The following is a 19,669-nucleotide window of genomic DNA, read 5'->3' as shown; positions in this document are numbered from 1 at the left end:
AATTAACTATCACAAGAAATCACACATTTTGTGCACTTTATTCCATAATGCGAAAGTGCTGGTCATGACCCCGACTAGAATTTGGCTAAATAATCATTGCTTCAGTTATTGAACCCACTATACGGCAGCAAAATGCGAAGTACTGTTAGAGATGAAGATTTAGCTAAAGCGCTAGAACACCCCACAGACACTCTGCACGCAGAGCTCTGTAAAACCATACAACAAATACAAAGGAAAACTCCAAACAGTGAATTCAAGGCAGAACCAAGTAAAAATCTATTATTAGACAAATTTTTAAAAAGAGTTTTGGATGTTTTGGAAATAGCTACAACACAGTGACCTCACTCATATCACAGGAAGGTCCTGCAATGTCAGGAGATGAGCCCAGATAACAGTCCCCTTTATGAGCTGGTCGGGAGGCTCGCTGTGCCAAACCTCTCTGAGTACATACAGCCTCAGAACAGTCCCATTCACATACAAACAATTAGAGTAAACCAAATGATAACACAACAAGAACAATGTTATATCATCAATTTTGTAACAAAGCACAACATAGACTTCTCTGCCATCAGGCCCTGAAGGTTAAATTATGGTAGATTATCTGTCTGTAGTAACTAATAGTAAAAACTAAGAACTATTTTGTGTGGCCATTGAGTGACACATACAGACTTGGCTCTACAGAGAATAGGCTGTGCTCACTCTGTCACCTTTAGGAGGTTGTGAAAGATGCATTAGCTAACAAACACGCAACAAATGCAGCCATGAAAGTGGAAAAATCTTTTCCCACAGATTACTCAGTTTCACCCAAACAAATACAGAAAAACTTCCTCTTTGGTAGGAAAATAACCGCACTGCACTGGCAGCACCAGCCTGCCGTAGCCTTAGGGACAGTGACCACTATTGCACCCACAGAAAATACTGTACGTTGCCTATTCGTGCAAGGAAAGGGGTAATATTTTCATTCCAAATCATTTTGTTTTGTTGTTTTTAGTACATGTATTAGCCAAATTTTACTTTTCATTTGTGTTGTGTTTGTCTGCAATGGTCTGTTTTTGAAAACTTGAGTGTGAAACATTCTATGAAGAAACATTTTATTTTTTGATACGAAAATCATTTTGTGCTAGGTTTCAAATTTGGCGCATGCTACTGTGTAGACACTTGACTGTAATAAATATTCATAATTTTTATCCAATCAGATCATGGAGACTTGAGGACAATCCAATCACTAACGAGTATAAATATAAGTGACGTCAGACAAAACTATAAACACCCATGTGGTCTACACTGGCCGACGTAAATTTGTATTCTAAGGCCTTTTGTGAAGGGTTGAAGGATCTGGAATACTATCTGTTTCAGTGGACGGATTTTCGGATATAACTACTCGAAGGTAAATTAATCAGTTACATTAGCTGCGTGTTGTCATTATTTTTAACATTATCACGGGCTACGATGGTAGAAGCGATGATTGTAGACTAGTTTGTTAAGGTTGTTTAGCTAGCAAGCTAATCCAATAGCCCTCTACACTGGGCCTCTTAGGACCGATTTTAAACCAAGGCCTGCCGATTTATCTAATGCTATACAGGGACCTTCGGATTGTGTTTGTCGTCTGTTTCTTACTACTAATACTCACAGGTGGTTGTGGTTAAATTTAGGCAGCGCTGTGTTCGAAAGGATAAGATAAGATAAGGTTAGATAGCTAGTAAACCAGGTAACGTTAGCCTAGAATTTTTGGAATGAGAACCAAATTTAGCTATCCAGCTAACGTTACATCAGAAAATGGTGCGAACATTATCCGGTTTCGTTCCTGACACTGGCGCATTAGTCAGTTAATCAACTCCCTATCGCCGTGATCGTTGCCATTTTCCTACATAAGTTGTTAATTAACTAAAAGAACTGGGATATGGGCCTCAAAATAATGGCGGAAGAGGTATTGAATAGACCGCAATTAATGTATTGTGTTGAAGGTGGTGGTGGTGATGGCGATGGACTTTGAGCGCCGCTTAGTGGCATGTGATTGAAATGTTAGGGACGGGGCGTGAGAGCACTGAACTCGTAATTACGAGTATTCCACTGTTGTGACGTAGTGTAGGCGTACGATTCGAATCATTGCTCTGGCGTATTTCAGTACTGTCAAAAGAAGTTCGAATCTCCTCTTGATACGTCAATTCGAACATAACCTACTGAGGTATTCGCCAAAAGCTGTAATCCAGTAGTTAATGCTAATCCTTTTCCCTGTTTAGACATGGCGCGTACCAAGCAAACTGCCCGTAAGTCAACCGGAGGAAAAGCTCCAAGGAAGCAGCTGGCGACCAAGGCAGCTCGTAAGAGCGCGCCCTCCACCGGCGGTGTGAAAAAGCCCCATCGCTACAGGTATGCTCAAATTCAGGAAGTTGCCATTGTTACTGTACTCACTAGCTGTTATAATGTAGGGCCATTCCCATCTGAAATGATCATGTCCATCAGATATGCCCTTACATGAGATTCCATAAAGTTGGTTAAATTTTCAGAAGCACTTTACTTATAGCTTATAGTGGAGGAAGTCTAAGTGTGTGGGTTATTTTGCCTGTTAGGCCTGGCACAGTGGCACTGAGGGAAATCCGTCGATACCAGAAGTCCACAGAGCTGCTGATCCGCAAGCTGCCCTTCCAGCGCCTGGTGAGGGAGATTGCCCAGGACTTCAAGACCGACCTGCGTTTCCAGAGCGCCGCCATCGGAGCCCTGCAGGTACGTATCAGCACGGCCGTGGGTTCACAGTTACATGGCCAACGTTCACAAATGATCTGTCTCTAACCCTGACGTGCCATCTCTCTGCGTCCCTGCAGGAAGCCAGCGAGGCATATCTGGTGGGGCTGTTTGAGGACACCAACCTGTGCGCCATCCACGCCAAGCGTGTCACCATCATGCCCAAGGACATCCAGCTGGCCCGCAGGATCAGGGGAGAGCGGGCCTAGACATGGTGGGGGTGAGAGGGGGCAGCGTGTACCAGACTTTACCCCTCCCTGCCCCTGGATGTGTGTTCAGTTTCTTTTAAGTTTTTGTAATGTTGAATTTTGAGGTGAAAATTAAGACCATTCCACAGAATGTTGACTCAGGATGAGTTGGGTTTGGCCCTGGAGCAGCTGGAGTAAATGCATTTTATTTTTTACTTTTACTGTTAATATTAATATTACTACTGCTATTATAGATGTAAACAAGATGGCAAACCAGGATGGGCAGAACGCCCTGTTTTCAATTGTCTAACTCCAGGAGCTTTTTGTTTTCCCACTCCTCAATTCTGAACAGTGTCCCCTTCACTTCAGAGGTAAAACTGCAGGGATCTCGCTTGTCTTCTCCTGTGAGACACTCCAGGAGCAGCTGGTCTGTGGGTCCTGGCTGGGGTCATGTAAATCTTGAGGGTTGGGTTCATTTCCTTTCCCTGTCTTTAGGTGATTGGCCAAAACCCACCCAGTCTTGCAATAATCCTGCCCCTTGTTTGGGGAGGGCCAGACACCAGAATCACTGATTGTTGTCTTTGTGGAATGTGTAGGCCACTTGGACATTCTGGCCTGCTTTTTATATTTTTTACTCCAGTGTAAACCTTGGCAGCTACAATTAACACTGAAGTGTTTTTCTGTCATGTTGTAGTCTTTGTATTAAAGAACTTTCTGAGTATTTGCGTGCTCTCATTTCTCTCTTGTGCCTGGCAGCAGTTTTAACACCCTCTGCTCCCGGTTATGCAGTGGTGCATATAAGTAGATCAACTGTTGGTAAATCTTGGTGTTAAGCTGCGAGTAATGCTTAGGGGAACTGATTATACATGCAGGACCATCTTAGTCTTCATACACAGGCACTGGAGTTGTGTCATGGAACAGGTACTGAGGAGCTTTTGATGTGAGCAGTTGAGTCATTACACCTAAAAATACTGACCAGGGTACAGCAACTCCTGTTGCTGTTTGAGGTCGCTCGGCCATGTTAAATGTTGGAGCTCTATACTCTGAATACTGCAAACTTGATAAGTGATCTGAGTAGTTTTGACATTTCATGGAATTGACTGGAATAAACTGATTAAAATGCACAATTACAAGGGTCCAGTGAAGCACAAAATTATATGGTTTCCCTTCTACATTTTATGGTTTTCTTTATGCCAGGATGTTTCTGATCAAGGGCACATTTTGAAATATTTTTCTAAAGTTCACAGTAACTCATGTTGCCATGTTAAATCTATATAAAAATGTCAACAGTTATAACCAAAACATTACATGCATGCTGCACAGTAACCACAACTGGTTAGGTTGGTCGGGTGGTGGTTGTAGTTTAATCATCCATTTTTATGCTACCCATGGCACTGGTTGTTTTCACACAGCCATTCTTGCAGACGAGGTCAGTTCAATGTCAAACGAGCCGAGGCTGCAGCGCTGCATTCTTAATGCTGCGGGTGGGCGCGAGTCACGGATGTCCGTAAATCCTCAGGCGGATTGGTGGCGTCACTGTGCAAATATTAACAAGGAAATACAGTTTAAAGCAGTTCAAACTTTCAGCACTTGGTCATGAGAAATTTGGGGTACTATATCCAACTAGCAGAACATGTTAACAGGACATGCCAACATTTCACATGTAGGAGAAGAGCAGACGGCACCTCAAGAGATTTATTAGCGGTATTCCCTATGAGGAGCTAAATAATCCTATTTGAATTGTGTGGGACCACAAAGTATATCCATCGTTCTAATGAAGTAGTCCACAACAAATATGGCCGCTCGCTTCGTCCGTGTTCGTGTCGGAGATGTCCGAATCACACAGCTCCTCCGACAGTCTGGTATGTAAACAAGGTCAGTTACACGCTGCCGCAGACAACGCCGCGTCCTCGTCAAAGGACAGTAGATAAAGAAGTCCGCCGACTTGCGCTGCATCCGTTTTTCAGGTAACACGGTCTGCATTTACTATTTTATCACAAAACAGGGTCACGATTTTCCAGATAATTGCTACTATACGCTGGGGAAGAGTCACATATCTGAACAGTCACATATCTGACACATATCTGAACATGGCAGTGTTGACAAACAGTAAAATGCAGGAAGCAGTGCAGAGATGCAACTCTGACGAAGTGCCTTATCGTGATCTGAATAAAGGATCTGGTAATGTAGTAAGCATTGCTGTGATTTTAAAGGACGTCTGTCACCTAGTGCATTGCAGCAAAGTCGCGAGACCTTCTCTGCTGTTATTGTGTGCATGATGGTAGACCAGTTTGGGCTGGCGATGTCGGAACCAAGAATCGAGGACCTAAATCAAACGTCAAACGACCTCATCATAATTGCTGAACATAAATATTATTGATTCGTGTGGTGGTCTGCTGAGTAAGTGACGGCGCTTGTTGGTGGTTTATTCAAGAGCTGAATCGAGTCTTGCTTTTCTTTCCTCTGAATAATATATATGGAACTGTAAACCTTGCGGGCTGGAACGTGAAAAGGACTGCAGTCCGCTACGCAGTTGTACCACAGTACACACATAGAGACAGATGGGTGCAGAACCCCCGTCAGTTCGTTTCTCGCGTCAGTATTTTAGCCTATTTTTAATGTGGTAAAGAGTCTTGCGTCAAATGCAGACTTTGATGTTAGGTTTTCTTTTTTGTTTGCAAGGAATGTAACCGATGCCAAATAATTATCATTCTAATTGCATTACAAAGTAAGGATGATCTTTTACTACTAAAATGGCACCTTGCTGGTTAGACATATTATACATATTCTGAAATGCAGTCGGCGTCAATTTATTCAAGTGTTAAGAAATTGGGTAGACAGATTTCATTCCCAGTGTGTTTGTCCAACGATATTCAGCTGCATGAAATCCCTCATGCATAGCTGACATCCGAATGCATTGCTTGACCTTCGGCTGAATATAAAGTTTGGTATCATCCCCTCGCCCCTCCCTGTCTCCACATTAATGCCTTTTTTATGCGGAGCAGTTTAATACCAGTGTTTGTGTACATTTAGCATGCATCGTCGGTAGATAAATTCAGAGGGCACTGCTTCGAAATAATAAAGTAATCGGGTTTTCCGGGTCGTTCGCTAATCGGGTCACAGTTTACTGAGCATTGGCACACGTGTCCATTGAGCCCGACTTGTGATAGCAGCGATTCAGCGTTTTACCGATTACGCTTTTGGAGAAAGAAAAAAAAAAAACATTACACGTCCGACTTGGCACCGTTCTCAAAGCATGCAGAGCCGTCACGTTTGTGTTCTGTTGAGTCCGCCCAGACCTTCTGTCACGTGATGTTATCTGTGTCCTGTTGTGTTGCCATAATTCACAGGATTTAAAGTTCAGGGAGAGAGACAGAGGGCGTGACAGGTAACTCATGGTCAATGGTGTTGTTTTGAAGGTTCATTATCAGCTGTGTTTTGGCGCTTTTTCCAGAACTGGGAAGAACTGCATGGCAATGGAGTGTCTGCGGTTCCTCGTTGAGCCAGCTAAGGAGCTCACAATCCGACTAAAGGTGCGAGCGGAAGCATGCCACAATCATCCAGATCTCATAGAGCCAAACGAAAGCATAAAATTCAGCCTCTCAACACGAATACGTCTCTGCCACTTTAACTTAGAATAAACGTTTCCAGTCAGGGTCTGCCCATATATCATCTCATAAACACTGACCTTGGGACTGCTGTGAGGGGGACTTTCTCTGTCTCTGCCCCCTCCTCTTTCTATGTCTCGCTCCCCCCCTCTCCCTTTGACCCTCTCCCCCTCTCTTTCTCTCTTCGCCTGGGGCAGAACATGCTATGAATTTGAATAAATCAAAGGCAGTTTGAGCTCTTATTTTTGGTGCCCTCCCCTGTTGCCTTGGTAAAGTAGTTTTTTAAAACTGTCTGTTCAAGAAGTTCTTTGGCTCTCTCTCTCTCCCACTCTGTTGGCAGGAGTCTCGTGAGAAAGCAGAGAATGAGAAGAAAAAGGCACTGGTGGAGAGTCAGCTGTTTATCATGGAGCTAGCCAGGGACCTCAGCCGTCTGTGCCAGGTACACACACACACACACATACACACAGACAGCTTGTGCCAGGTACAAAATACACACACACAAATACTCAATCACACACAAACACACAGGCAGCTTGTGCCAAGTACACAACACAGATAACACACAGCACACATGCACACAGGCAGCTTGTTACAGGTACACTTACACAGACATACACACATCCAGACACCTTGTGTTAGGTGCACACATTCACATACTAACTCTCTCTCTTTCTCACCGCAGAGGACGGAGGTTCTGAAACACATCTGGTCCTGTGAGGACATCTGGCCCCCCCACGTGTGCCGGGCTTTTATCCTGGACTGGGCCTCACAGCTGGAGAATCAGGTAGAGCACAGGGGTTCAGCTGTCTCACCTGACTGCCTCCTTAACCATCACTTAACCTGTACAAAGTAATGTATTCTTAAACGACAAGAGGCAAACAGGCATAAGTGAGGCCGCTTCAAGTCACAGCAGGAAATGAGGTGTGTGGGTGCATTTCCTGTCTGTAGGTAGGAGGTGGGCGAGAGAAGCGTGACCTGTGCAAGCTGACAGAGGACCAGAAGGAGGAAGATGTGGAGTGGGCGGAGAAGATCATCCTGGGCTGGACCAGGGGGCTGAAGAACCAGGCTGAGGTCAGCAGGGAAGAGCATGCTGGGTAGAGAGAGGAGACAGGCCATGATCAGCTGTTATGCACCTCATGCATTAAACTGTTATCAACATATTAGTATGCATTATTGTGTGCAGTCTCTCTCAGTCCGTCACTGTCTGTCACACGCAAATTGCACGTAGTCACATGTTCTCTCTTCTTGACCACCCTGCCCCCTTAATCCATTGCAGCTCAGTGTGTGGCCTGGGGAGTCTGTTGTCATGGCGCTGGATGATCTGGAGGCCCAGTGGAAGAGAGGCAGGATGCCGACTCTGCTGTCTGCCATGGAGCTGGTCATGTGCGCTTTGCTGACTGAGAGCCCAGACAAGGTGAGCCTCCTCCTCTTGGGCTGGGGGCCTAGTCTGTACTTACAGGAAGCAGTCATCACTTGGTTTGTACTCGCTCAGAGTCCTAACAAGAAGTTGTCCTCAATTTACTGTATCTACAAGTAGAGCATTTATACATTTCAGACTGTATTGTCATTTAATCATAACAATGCAAATGCATACACTGTATCTCTGTGCCTAAATACGTGTTTAGGTAATGATGCCCAAAACTACAATTCCAAAATGTCTACTGAGATATGTACTATAGTCACACCATGCACTGGCAAAGGTGAGGTTAGTGGCATCTGACTGAAGATGACTTGCAGGTGCATTCCAAAATGCCATTCTTTACAACTCCTTGGTCCTTCATTCCCTTGGTCTGTGGATCAATTGCTTAGTGATACCATGCCATGTCACAAAGTGAGAGCCCTCACTAAGGGATTGAGGTCTACTGACAGTCTACTGTCTCTGTTACAGGAAGCTGTCCCCCAGCTGTGGCTGACTGGAAAGCAGAGGAGGCAGAAAATTGGTGGGTTTCTGTTTAAACTGTTCAGAAACTGATAGTTTGGTTTGGACCGTTACAGATTGCAGTGGGAAAAACCAGAGTGTAGTGGCTAGCTTTGCCCTCCTGATTCTCTGTCTCTCATCTCCTTTCAGAGGCTGCCCAGTATATCCCTATTACAGGTTGGTGAAGCTCTCTGTTGACATTGATCATGTTCCCTTTTTCGTTGCAGTTTCGTTTGCATTTTAGAAATGCTCTTAGTGAGAAAGAGGAGTGTGAGTGTATGTGTGTGTGTGTACATGATGCAACAAGAAAAACACTTCATGAGATTTGCAACTTTAAACAACTTTGTCTATACTGCCAGCTAATTTAATATTACAGTGTAGCAATGTAGACATGCTAGAAATATAGAGGAAGTATTACTAGTTCTATTAGTACACTTTTACAGTTTACTGTAGTTCTTAAATCTCCCCTCTCATTGACTTTGCAGTGTGGAACTGGATCCGTGAGGCCTCAGGTATCTTTTCTCCTTTTTGAGTTTATTGAAAGATGCTGTTCAAATGCAATGTGATATCATTATCATAAGTATAACTAATAAATATAGATTATAAATATGCATTCCTCTCTGCTCCGTCCCTTCTTTCTTTTCCTCATTTAGTGGAGGTGACCCTTGACGCCGACACGGCGAACCCTGACCTGCTGATCTCCCCTGACGACAAAAGGATGCGCTGTGGCTTCGAGAGGAAAGAGGTGCCCAACTTCCACCAGCGCTTCGACGGCTGGTGGTGCGCGGTGGGCGTGGACGGCTTCACCTCGGGGCGGCACTACTGGGAGGTGGAGGTGGGCGAGAGGGACTGGCGGCTGGGTGTGGCCAAGGAGTCGGCCCTGAGGAAAGGCTTCAAGTCCCTGAACACATACACGGGTTACCTGACCCTTCGGCTGGAGAGGGGCACAGAGTTGAAGGCCCTGACGGTGCCCTTCACCTCCCTGCCCCCCAGTCTCATCCCCCGCAGGGTGGGCGTGTACCTCGACTACGAGGAGGGCCAGCTCTCCTTCTACGACGCGGAGTGCCACTCCCACATCTACACCTACAGCGAGACCTTCACTGAGAAACTCTACCCTCTCTTCGGCACCGTGGAGATCATCAAAGACCTGGTCATCAGGCCTGCGGTGGCCAAAGAGCGCAACTGCTGCTCTATGTTATGTCTCTGGGCCTAGCTACCCTGTGCCCTCAACCCCCCGTCTCTCAACAGAGACGTAGATCCAGCAGAGCCTTTATTAGTTGTGAGGAACAGGCCAGAGGCCCACTGCTGTAAAGACCAGCATGCTTTAGTGTAGCAGTCCACTCTGTCACTACTGCCTCTGTGTGACCCTTTCAGCTTCCTGCTCAGCACAATCCACTATAAGCTCATAATGTACACTTTCATGTACGGTAAACTAACATGAAAATACTACTGCCCTGTTATTGTTGGCTTGTGCAAGCTTAATCCTGCAATAATGATGCACTTTATGTGGTTAATAAACTGACCAAATGAAAGACGTTTGCTTAGTGTGTCTGCTCTGTCTTTTTAAAGTTGTCCAATGGTTATATCCACACACTGGTGCATGGGCTAAGGAGAAGCAGAAGGTTATCAAGACCATGCTTGTCATGGACGCATGGACCAGCAGCAGGACGCAATCACTGACAGATGTGAGAAAAAATAATATAATTAATAACAGCAGTATATTTTCAGCTGAATCTTTACACCCTGCCCAGATGGGAATTAAGATGGACTGAACAAAGGTGTTTTCATTCTAAATGTAGAGTAAAGGAGAAGACTTCCCTGGAAGGATCAAGGCTCCAGAATCTCTTAATTTTTATACTTCAGCTGCAGTTCTTAAGAAAGTTGGTTATATCCTTTCATGAATTAATTTATTAAGATTTTTTAATGATCTACACTATATCTGACAAACTTTATATAAACCGTGGTGTCTGTAGACAGCAGGGGAATATGGGATTCAAGTGCACAAAGAGAAATGAATGGTACACAAAATGAACGATATCATATATCGTATATATCACATATCTGTGACATGGTGGAGATATGCTTCTGGATAAGGATAGCTTGTGCAGCTTTTATTCATCGACAAAGCTGTATTTGTACTTATCCAATATAGTTTATGTACTTTTCTCATTGGCACAACACACATTCTGGGAATTGAATCTTCTACCGCCTGGTTACAAGTCCAATCATTTGACCAGCACTTCCCAAACTCACTGGATTATAAAATGGACCGACAGACGTATCATTTAAACAACGTTTATACCTACAGAGGTATTGAGCTCGATCCAAGCGAAATTACTGTGTTGTGAACCTGCGGTAACTGTGGAATCCCTCTACTAACTCCTGAACACACGGCCATTTTCTTTGCAAACCGTAACTTCTACACAGTCTAAATTTAAATACGCATTGAACGCGATTCACTTTTCTCGCTGATGGTGTCATCTCAAGAAATCCCAAGGGAGCAACAAGTGTGTTTCTGCACATATAACGATTACTCCTCAACGCATCAGACTATGATTGGCTCTGATCCGACCTAAAATATCTCAACTAATCAGAGAAGAATACGTTGAGTGTTAATGTAACACCCATTGACCGAACCTACATTCGTTTGTACGTCATCAAGTTGAAAGAAAACATGCATATAATTCTAATGTAAAACAGTATACGTATGTAAAAATACTGTAATCCAGGACAATGTGCTTTTGTAAAACAGTTCCTGCGAGCTCGTTGCACGTATTAGGTACTTCTACAGCTTCTCGTTCAGTGTGATGTCATCCTAATGCGCCCAAGTAAGACTCTTTGGACGATGGGATAAGTTTGTGGACGAGTTGCGAGCCCCGCTGTGATTGCGATGACTTCGATTCAACGGGCTCTAAAAACTCATTTTGGGTTTGAAAAGTTCCGGTCGAAACAACAAGAGGACATTGTTAATGCGGTCGCTAGAGGTAACATTTGCCCCCCAAAAATCAACGCTGTCAGAAGCTGCAACCAGAGGAATTCGGAAGTCTCAATCTGCGTTGTTGTGATAGCAAGCTAGCTAGCTATCTTTGTCAATGCCAAAACAAAAACAATGGTATTTTAGTATATTTTACCGTGCTGCTAATGTAGAGCATGCTCTTTCTCTTGTTCATATGTGTATGAGAGTGAAAAGGGGAGAGAGAGAAACAGACAATTGATGAGGTGTGTTATGTTTGATTTCAGGTGACAGGGATGTGTTCGTGTGCATGCCCACCGGTGCAGGGAAGTCCTTGTGCTACCAGCTCCCTGCAGTGTTGGCACAAGGCATCACACTGGTGGTGTCGCCACTCATCGCTCTCATCCAGGTCAGCCTTGTGTTACCCCTGGGGTGCTTTCTGCTCTTGATAACAGATCTAAGATCAGTTTGCTCACCCCCTGCCTTTACCCTCAGTCATTTGTGTAAAATTTTCTGATCCACGGTAATTTGGGCCGAAAGTGTCGTCTCACTCTAGTGGGAAAGGTTTTTTTTTTTACAAGCTTATATGTGCTGTTGTGAGGAAATGTTTTTATATAATCGAAATAGAAATGGTTGCACCTTTCTGTGAGTGGTGGTGATAGGCAGTGTAACCTCAGCCTTCCTGTGGAACAGGATCAGGTGGACCAGTTGCAGGCGCGGAATGTCCCTGCCTGCTCCATCAACTCCAAGCTGCCGGCACGGGACCGCCGCCGGATCATGGAGGACCTGGAGAGCGAGTCGCCCCGCCTCAAGCTGTTGTACGTCACCCCGGAGATGGTGGCCTCGCCCTCCTTCCAGCCCTGCCTGGCGGGTCTGTGCGCCCGGGGCCTGCTGGCCCGCCTGGCGGTGGATGAGGCCCACTGCGTCTCCCAGTGGGGGCACGACTTCCGGCCGGACTACCTGAAGCTGGGCGAGCTGCGGGCGCGGCTGCCGGGCGTTCCCTGCGTGGCGCTGACCGCCACCGCCCCCCAGCGGGTGCAGGAGGACGTCGCCCGCTCCCTGCGCCTCCGTTCGCCCCTCTCCTTCTCCATGCCCGTCTTCCGCAGCAACCTGCGCTATGATGTCATCTTCCGGGAGCTGCTGCCCGACCCGTACGTGCACCTGCACTCCTTCGTCAAGAAAGCTCTGGGGGACGGCCCCGTCGCCAAGGTGAGCTCTGCTGCTACCTGTGTGCCCTCTCCCTCCCTCACTTCAAACTTCATTCTGTACACCTGTTTAAAAGAGCAGAAGTGGTTGACTTACACCTGAATCCTTCCTACTGCTCCTCTCCTCTAGTTTCCCAGCTTGTGCCTGTCTTTCTCTCCGGTTTCCTGAACCTGCTGTATGCGTGTCTTGTTTGTCTTGTCTGTCTCTCTCGTGATTCCTCTGCCCGTGTCTGTCTCTCAGGGCTGTGGGATAGTTTACTGCCGGACCAGGGACAGCTGTGAGGACGTTGCGTACCGCCTCACGCTTCTGGGGGTGTCGGCCAGGGCATATCATGCAGGTAGACGGTCGGCTGAGGTGTATGGCTCACACAATGGCTGATGGGGGCTTTCGACTGAAGGCTGTTTCATTTCCCCCCGGTCAGGGCTGAAGGCAGATGATCGCACACAGGCGCAGAATGACTGGATGCAGGAGAAAGTTCCGGTCATCGTGGCCACCATCAGCTTCGGCATGGGTGTGGATAAGCCTAACGTCAGGTGGGTCTTCGCCCCTTGGGCCTAAGTGAGGTGGGCCTGTACGAGACTCAGTTCCTCCCTCTCTCTCGCACCCTGGTTCACAGGTTTGTTGCCCACTGGAACCTTGCCAAATCGCTGGCGAGTTACTACCAGGAATCGGGGCGTGCAGGGCGAGATGGGCTGCCCTCCTCCTGCCGAATATACTACTCACCTCGAGATAGAGACCAAATGAACTTCCTAATCCGGAAGGAGATTGCACGCACCCAGGTGAAGGGCATTATGGGAAACTGACAAGACACCCGTCTACTTCAGTTCTGTAAACACCCAGATAAATGTCCTGATTTTTAGAGTCACTGATTCTCTTCCAAAGCCACAATGTCTGTACTGGAAAAGCCCTGTGATGGTGTGCTATGTACAGAAGTATGACAGGTTCTTGACTGCTTTCATTTCTCTTGGTGTTAATAAATATACATCTGAAATGTTAATTTAAAATATTTTATTAGCATGACTTATTGTTAAAGGCTTAAAGCAATGGATATATATTAAAAAACACAAACTTGAAATTGCGATTGCTCTTGATGTGTGGAATTTTGTAAATGAGTAATAATAAACATGATACTCCCCTGTAACTTCCAGGAGAAGCGGGGGTCACAGAAGGAGCAGGACAAGGTTGCCATCACAGACTTTGAGGCCATGGTGGCCTTCTGTCAGCAGGAGGCGTGAGTGATGCATTCATTGTCTATCTCACTCACGTACTTTTACTTTCACTTACTCACTTTTACTCTCATGTACTCACTCAGTCACTCACTTGTACTCTTGAACTCAAATTCGCATTCAAGCAAGCTGATATTATTACACAGTATTACTGCACATTATTGCCAAAGCAATTTTTTCCCCTCTCTCTCACACACTCTTTTAAAAACTGTCTTGATAAGGTGCCCTCTGTCTCACTCGTGTGGCTCCTGTCCCCAGGTGTCGGCATGCAACCATCTCTCAGTTCTTCGGGGATGCACGGCCAAACTGTAATGGAGCCTGTGACTTCTGCAAGAACCCCAAAGCAGTCCGGGCCCAGCTGGAGGCCGCATCGCGCCTCAGCACCACAACCGGCCCGGCCCAGAGCAAGGAGCCCAGGGGTCCATTCGGGTGCGACCCTGAGCTTTACGCAGGAGGGCGTAAGGGGTATGGATTTGAGAGGTGAGGATCCGTGTGGGTGTCCCAGAGCATCAGACCGGTCTGTGACAATACCAGACTCCGTGAACTGCTATGTTGATGTCTTCACACAGACTACAGCATTGTCATATAGTAAGCTGCTTTTATTTGCCTGTGCTCTCCTCTGTGTTTTTGAGATTGTGAATGTCCCTGCTGTGTAATCTCTGTTGTTCACTCGCTCCCTCTCTGACCCTTCTCTCCTATCTGTGTGTTTCACAGGTATGATGAGGAATGGGAGGGTGGTGGGGAGGATGACTCGGAAAAACGAAAGAAGCAATTCAGAGATTTATTCAGAAAACAGATGAGCCTCCGTAAGGTGGGTGGAATCACACAGCCCGTGTTTTCACAGAGTGAGCTGAACCAAAATAGTGTTGCACTGACTCAGTGGTGAGCCTCACTGTGACTCACGTTTACCATTTTAATAGCTGAAAACGTTACACGTATAAAACGATACACATGGAGAGAAAGATGTTGGACAAACTCCATGAGGAAGAGGTGTGTTATATATCGGGAAAGAGAGACAGAAAGAGAGAGAGGTGCGAGTGTGCAAGGAGGGGGGCTTGAGTCACCCGCTGTGTCTGATCTCTCCAGCTTTCACAGCCCATAAAAAGGTTTTGTCATGCAGAGGGGAGTGGTGTGATTTTGGTCCTTTTTTGTGAATCGTGCGTCTCTCTCCTCTCGCCAGGCTTCCGATGTGAAAGAGACCTTCGTCCCCCCAGGTAACATACCTGCATGTATGGGCTGCCTCAGCCTCTTTCGGCAATCAGTTGGTTTTCGCCTCTGTTGCTGATAGTATTTTCACTGGTTTAGTTTAAGCTATGTAGTTTCACTGTATAACAGTAGGGGGCACCCGTGCTTTCTTTCTCTGTTCACAGATGCTGACTGCCCCCTCAGAGAGGCCAGCAGCCAGCGAATCCCGAAACTCACGGTCAAGGTACCCTAAGGTTCACGTTGTAACCCTCTCCCCTCTGTCTCAGGCATGTATTTACACACAGAACTGCAAACGGCGCCTCTGTGAGCCTCTAACCTTTTGGATTGGGGACTGACCACACCTCAGATCCCCCTTTCTTTCTGACTGAAATGAAACAATCCACAGAGCACTGCAGATCCTCATCCGCCCTCAGTAATGACATGTATGTCACGCTCAATGTGCATCAAAGAGGCAGTCGAGCAGAGTACTTCTCGGCTGCAGAGACTGCAGTCACAGAGGATGGCTGAGACTAACCCCTAGTGGCACGCAGATATACGTACAGAAATGTGTGTGTGTGTGTGTATTTTTGTCAACACTTCAGTTGAGGCCCTGCATTGTTGATTTCCATCTGATGAAGTGACTCAATTTCTGAGTGCTCTATGATAGTTTTAAACCTTGTGACAATGTGGAAAATGCTCTAGATGACTCAGTATGTCTTTGTTCAGTTTATTCCTGTCACACCTTTAATCTTAAGCAACCACAAAGGGTGGTGCCTTATTCAGACAACACAGAGTTTGAGGGGTATCTGTGTGTTTCAGGCGCGACAGCACTGCTTGGCCCTCCTACAATCAACACTGGACAACCACCAGGGGGCAGCAGGCTCCATGGAGAGGTACTGCCTATGGCAGGATCACACAGACACGTTTCCACATAATGTAGACTACGACTTAAAATGGGTACAGTTTTTTTTTTTTAATGTTCTTTCATGTTGTCATTATGTTCTTTTTCATGCTGTGCAGTTCTGACACCCGGTCCTTGGCGGTGGATATTGAGTATGAAGTGTTCAGGAGCAGCAAGTCTGCCAATCTGTACAAGGCATCTGTGCTTAAGAAGGTGAGGAGAGGGCATGGTAAGGGGACTGTCTCTGTGTGTGTGTGTGTGTGTGTGTGTGTGTGTGTGTGTGTGTGTGTGTGTGTGTGTCTGTGTGTGTGCGTAAAGGGTGTCTGAGGAAATGTTGGAGAGTCAGTGTGTGTGTATGTTTGTGTGTGTGTGTATGTGTCAGGGCTGGGATATACAGAATGTGTGTGTGAGCATCTGTCTGACTTGCGTTTTGGTGTCAAGGTGGCGGACATGAAGAAGGGCACTGATGGGGTGGTGGTCGCCCCTGTGGGCGGAGGAGAGGCCAGCAGCTGCAGCAGTGGTGGAGACGCGCCCTCTTCCTCCTCTTCCTCCTCCTCCTCCTCAGGTGGAGAGCTCCAGGGATTCACACCAGCCTCTGAGTTGTATTCTGTAAGAGCCCTCACACCCACACTCTTCACATGCACTGACATATCAAGTCTGACACATAAACACTCAAACACACACACACATACACTCTGTCTCTAATGATCATACCTCTGTGTGTCTTCCACAGCTGAAGCGGAAGAGAGTGGGGGCTGGACTGCGTGGTTCCTCAAACCCCTTCCAGACAGCCGGCGAGCTGCTGAGAGCCTCCAAGAGCCCAGAGGCCTGCGGGGCTGAGGGCGAGGGGCCAGGGGCAGGGTGTGACGCAGACAGCCTCTGTGGGCCTCAGCCGGCTACTGAGGCAGGGAAAGGCAAGAGGCGCAAGACTGAATCGACTGTGGCAGTGCCTGCAGCCTCGTCCTCCATTAACTCCGTGGCCCCCGCCTCCCTGTCTAGCCCGACCAAGGGGGGCGGCAGAGCACCCAGCAAAAAGCAGCAGAAACTGGCTGAGGCAGCCAAGACGTCCCGCTCCATCTTCCAGTACTTCAGCAAGAAGCAAGAGGAGGGCGGCAATACTGACCCCTCCCTCCCTGACCAGGCTGGCCAAGATCTCGGGGCAGGGGAGGAGAAGACTGACCTGGAGTCAGTCTCTGAACTGCAGGGGTGGGAACACTATGTTCCGCTCTTCTCATTGCTGTAGTCCTTGTGGTGTGTGTGTGAGGTTTACAAATGTGCATGTGTATGCAATCATGTATATGTGCACATGTAAGTGTGTGTGTGTCTGACAGTATGTGTGAGCATTTTCCTTTCTCTTTCTCTCAGTGAGGATGAATGTGAGGTCAAAGCTACTCTGGATAAAAGGCCATTACACAAGGTACAGTGTGAATAAGGAATCTGGTATAAAAGTGACCTGTCTTAGTGGTTAGTGGTAGTGGGAGAGGTGACTGTATGTCTGCTCTTTCTCTGCCAGTTGGAGGACAACCCAGCGGAGAGTGAGGGCCCCCCAGCTGCAAAGCGGCAGCGTCCCCTACAGGACAAAAAGAAGAAAGTGACCTTTGACTCCAGTGTACAGGAAAGCAAGAAGGAGCCAGGGGGGAATGTGAAAAAATACAGAGCTGCAGAGAAAACTTTAACCATGAAGGAGGGGGCGTGGGACACTTTAGGGGTACTCCGGGCCCCAGAGAAGACTGTAAACCTGAAGGATGGGGAGATGGGGAATGTGGGGGTACTCCAAGCCCCAGAGGACACTGTGACTCTGAAGGAGGGGGCGGGAGATAAAGTGGGGGTACTCCACATTCCAGAGGACACTGTGAATTTGGAGGGGACGAGGCTGAATGTAGAAGTATCCCGGGCTCCAGAGCAATCTGTGACTCTGAAGAATCAGGAGAGGGGGAGAGTGGGGGTACTGCAACCTCCAGAGAAAGCTGTGAGTCTGAAGGAACGGGCAAGGGGGAATGAGGGGGTACTCCGACCCAGAGAGAAAGCTGTGAGTCTGAAGGAGGCCGCTGACATCGTAGTTCACTGCCTGGATCCTTTCTATTCTCAGGGGAAATTTGCCACCAAGGTGAGAGAGCATGGAGGGTTGCTGAGAAATCAAGCAGAGAAACCACTGGTCTAAATCTTATCAGAGATATGTAGAGCTCACAAGAGATTGGTGATACAAGCAGTATGTCTCAGACCTCTGACTGTAACACTGGTGCTTAAGACTTTCAGGGGAATATTTTCTACTTAAATGCTTCTCGGGTAGGACATGCAGCTCACTGATATCCTTTTTTTTTTTAGAAAATCACATCAAAACTGATGGATTTAGTCTTGTATTGTCTATACATGTCAGTGCAAGCTACAAAGAAATGGAGTGAGAAAGGGAATTAATGATGGGAGTTGTACGGGAACAGTTCATACAGAAAGCTAGGGAATGTCAGACTGTATTAAAATAATCTCATTTGGTTCCTCTAGCACTTTCTTGTGTTTCCATCTAATGTGCTTCTGTCATTTCCTCCCTCCACATCCTGCAGGACCTATTCAAGTCGTTCGCCCGCTTCCTGTCCCACCTACTCACAGAGGGGAGGAGTAAGGGGAGGGCCCAAGGTGAGCCAATGGGTGGGGTTGTGGATTGTGGATTGAGTGAGCAGGGGAGGGGGGAGAGGTTCAGTGGGCTGGTGGAATTAGGGTGTACTTCTGCATTACTGACAGCTGTGCGCTGCAGAAAGACCTTCTCCTCACCGCTGCATTTGTGTCCCCAGTGAAATCTGAAGCCCGCAGCCTGATCAAGAAATTCTTCAGCAGCGTCCAGCGTTGTGAGAGCGAGAGAGACTGGACTCACCTAAAAGGCCCGGGAGGCGGGGCTGACAGGAGAGGGGACGGGCAGGCGGCTTAGGGCTCCACCCTTGACACTGGTGCCGAAATACCACTGCTACACCCTCCCCCTTCAGACTGTACACAGGGCTGACAATAGCACACTACAGCTATAGCCCAGCTGCGGGCCAGCCTGTCCTGGAGGCCACAGTTAGCCAATCTGCCAATGTCTACAGGAGATCACAGCCACCACGGGACAGGGCATTCCTACTTTCTGACAGTGGTCACCCCTCTTGTCCCTCGGATATGAGGAACTGAGGAAGACTCAACGGTCGCCGACGCAATAACGCATCGACATGGCCATGCGTCCGCTGGCTGCATCATATACAGTGTACCCGTATGGTTTAAAAATAACCTAATTATGCATTTCTGTGTTGTCTTTGTCTTGCTTCATGACTTGCTCAGGGACCTTTGTATTCACTTTAGATTATTAAAGATGCAGTTGGGCTTGACTGTTTTTATTTTGTCTGGGACTGCGAGGGTTAGTTTCAGATGGAGACACTGGAAGGTGTGTGATTTGGTGACTAAGAGAGCAGAGCTTGATCACGGTGATGACCAAAAACCCTGTGACATATCGGTGGTCATAGCGCCTTGTAGCTTTATGCATCAAGTTTTATCTCAACCTGTGCGCACATGCTGTTTACAATAAATAGTTGGTACTGATCTTTTCTGTGTGCGTGTGATTTAAAGTTCTGTGCTAAAACAGCATCGCATCATATCACTGTGTCTTCATTCTTTTGATAGTGATATTAGGTTCTTGCAGGATTTCTCGTTTGTGGCTGGGATAGTCTTCCCTCTCTCATTCGACAGAGAAAGGAGGGGCCTACAGCTGCCACGTCTGTAC

General features: G+C 47.0%; 3 protein-coding genes across 3 annotated transcripts; all 3 read left to right on the top strand.

Moving 5' to 3' along the window:
• Nucleotides 1-1,280: 1,280 nt before the first annotated feature.
• On the top strand, nt 1,281-3,651 carry LOC118794854 (histone H3.3A). Its single transcript, XM_036553139.1, has 4 exons — nt 1,281-1,387; nt 2,241-2,370; nt 2,571-2,724; nt 2,823-3,651. Exons 2-4 carry the CDS (start codon nt 2,243-2,245, stop codon nt 2,949-2,951), a joined length of 411 nt encoding a protein of 136 aa, XP_036409032.1. The 5' UTR covers nt 1,281-1,387; nt 2,241-2,242; the 3' UTR covers nt 2,952-3,651.
• Nucleotides 3,652-4,801: 1,150 nt separating this feature from the next.
• On the top strand, nt 4,802-10,003 carry LOC118794772 (E3 ubiquitin-protein ligase TRIM21-like). Its single transcript, XM_036553037.1, has 10 exons — nt 4,802-4,897; nt 6,385-6,463; nt 6,879-6,977; nt 7,221-7,322; nt 7,487-7,609; nt 7,815-7,952; nt 8,427-8,478; nt 8,607-8,633; nt 8,942-8,968; nt 9,110-10,003. The coding sequence occupies exons 2-10, from the start codon at nt 6,401-6,403 to the stop codon at nt 9,667-9,669; spliced, it is 1,191 nt and encodes a 396-aa protein (XP_036408930.1). The 5' UTR covers nt 4,802-4,897; nt 6,385-6,400; the 3' UTR covers nt 9,670-10,003.
• Nucleotides 10,004-10,914: 911 nt separating this feature from the next.
• On the top strand, nt 10,915-19,452 carry recql5 (RecQ helicase-like 5). Its single transcript, XM_036552744.1, has 19 exons — nt 10,915-11,440; nt 11,697-11,818; nt 12,103-12,618; nt 12,856-12,952; nt 13,037-13,148; nt 13,232-13,394; nt 13,764-13,846; nt 14,100-14,321; nt 14,556-14,652; nt 15,022-15,055; nt 15,212-15,270; nt 15,846-15,919; nt 16,047-16,140; nt 16,369-16,536; nt 16,661-17,133; nt 17,293-17,344; nt 17,441-18,034; nt 18,486-18,558; nt 18,714-19,452. Exons 1-19 carry the CDS (start codon nt 11,347-11,349, stop codon nt 18,845-18,847), a joined length of 3,261 nt encoding a protein of 1,086 aa, XP_036408637.1. The 5' UTR covers nt 10,915-11,346; the 3' UTR covers nt 18,848-19,452.
• Nucleotides 19,453-19,669: the final 217 nt, after the last annotated feature.

The sequence above is a fragment of the Megalops cyprinoides genome, chromosome 19 (assembly GCF_013368585.1).
Source record: "Megalops cyprinoides isolate fMegCyp1 chromosome 19, fMegCyp1.pri, whole genome shotgun sequence".
NCBI classification, from domain to species: Eukaryota; Metazoa; Chordata; class Actinopteri; order Elopiformes; family Megalopidae; genus Megalops; species Megalops cyprinoides.
The sequence above is the reverse complement of the archived record's forward strand: the minus strand, read 5'-3'. Positions and strand labels throughout refer to the sequence as shown.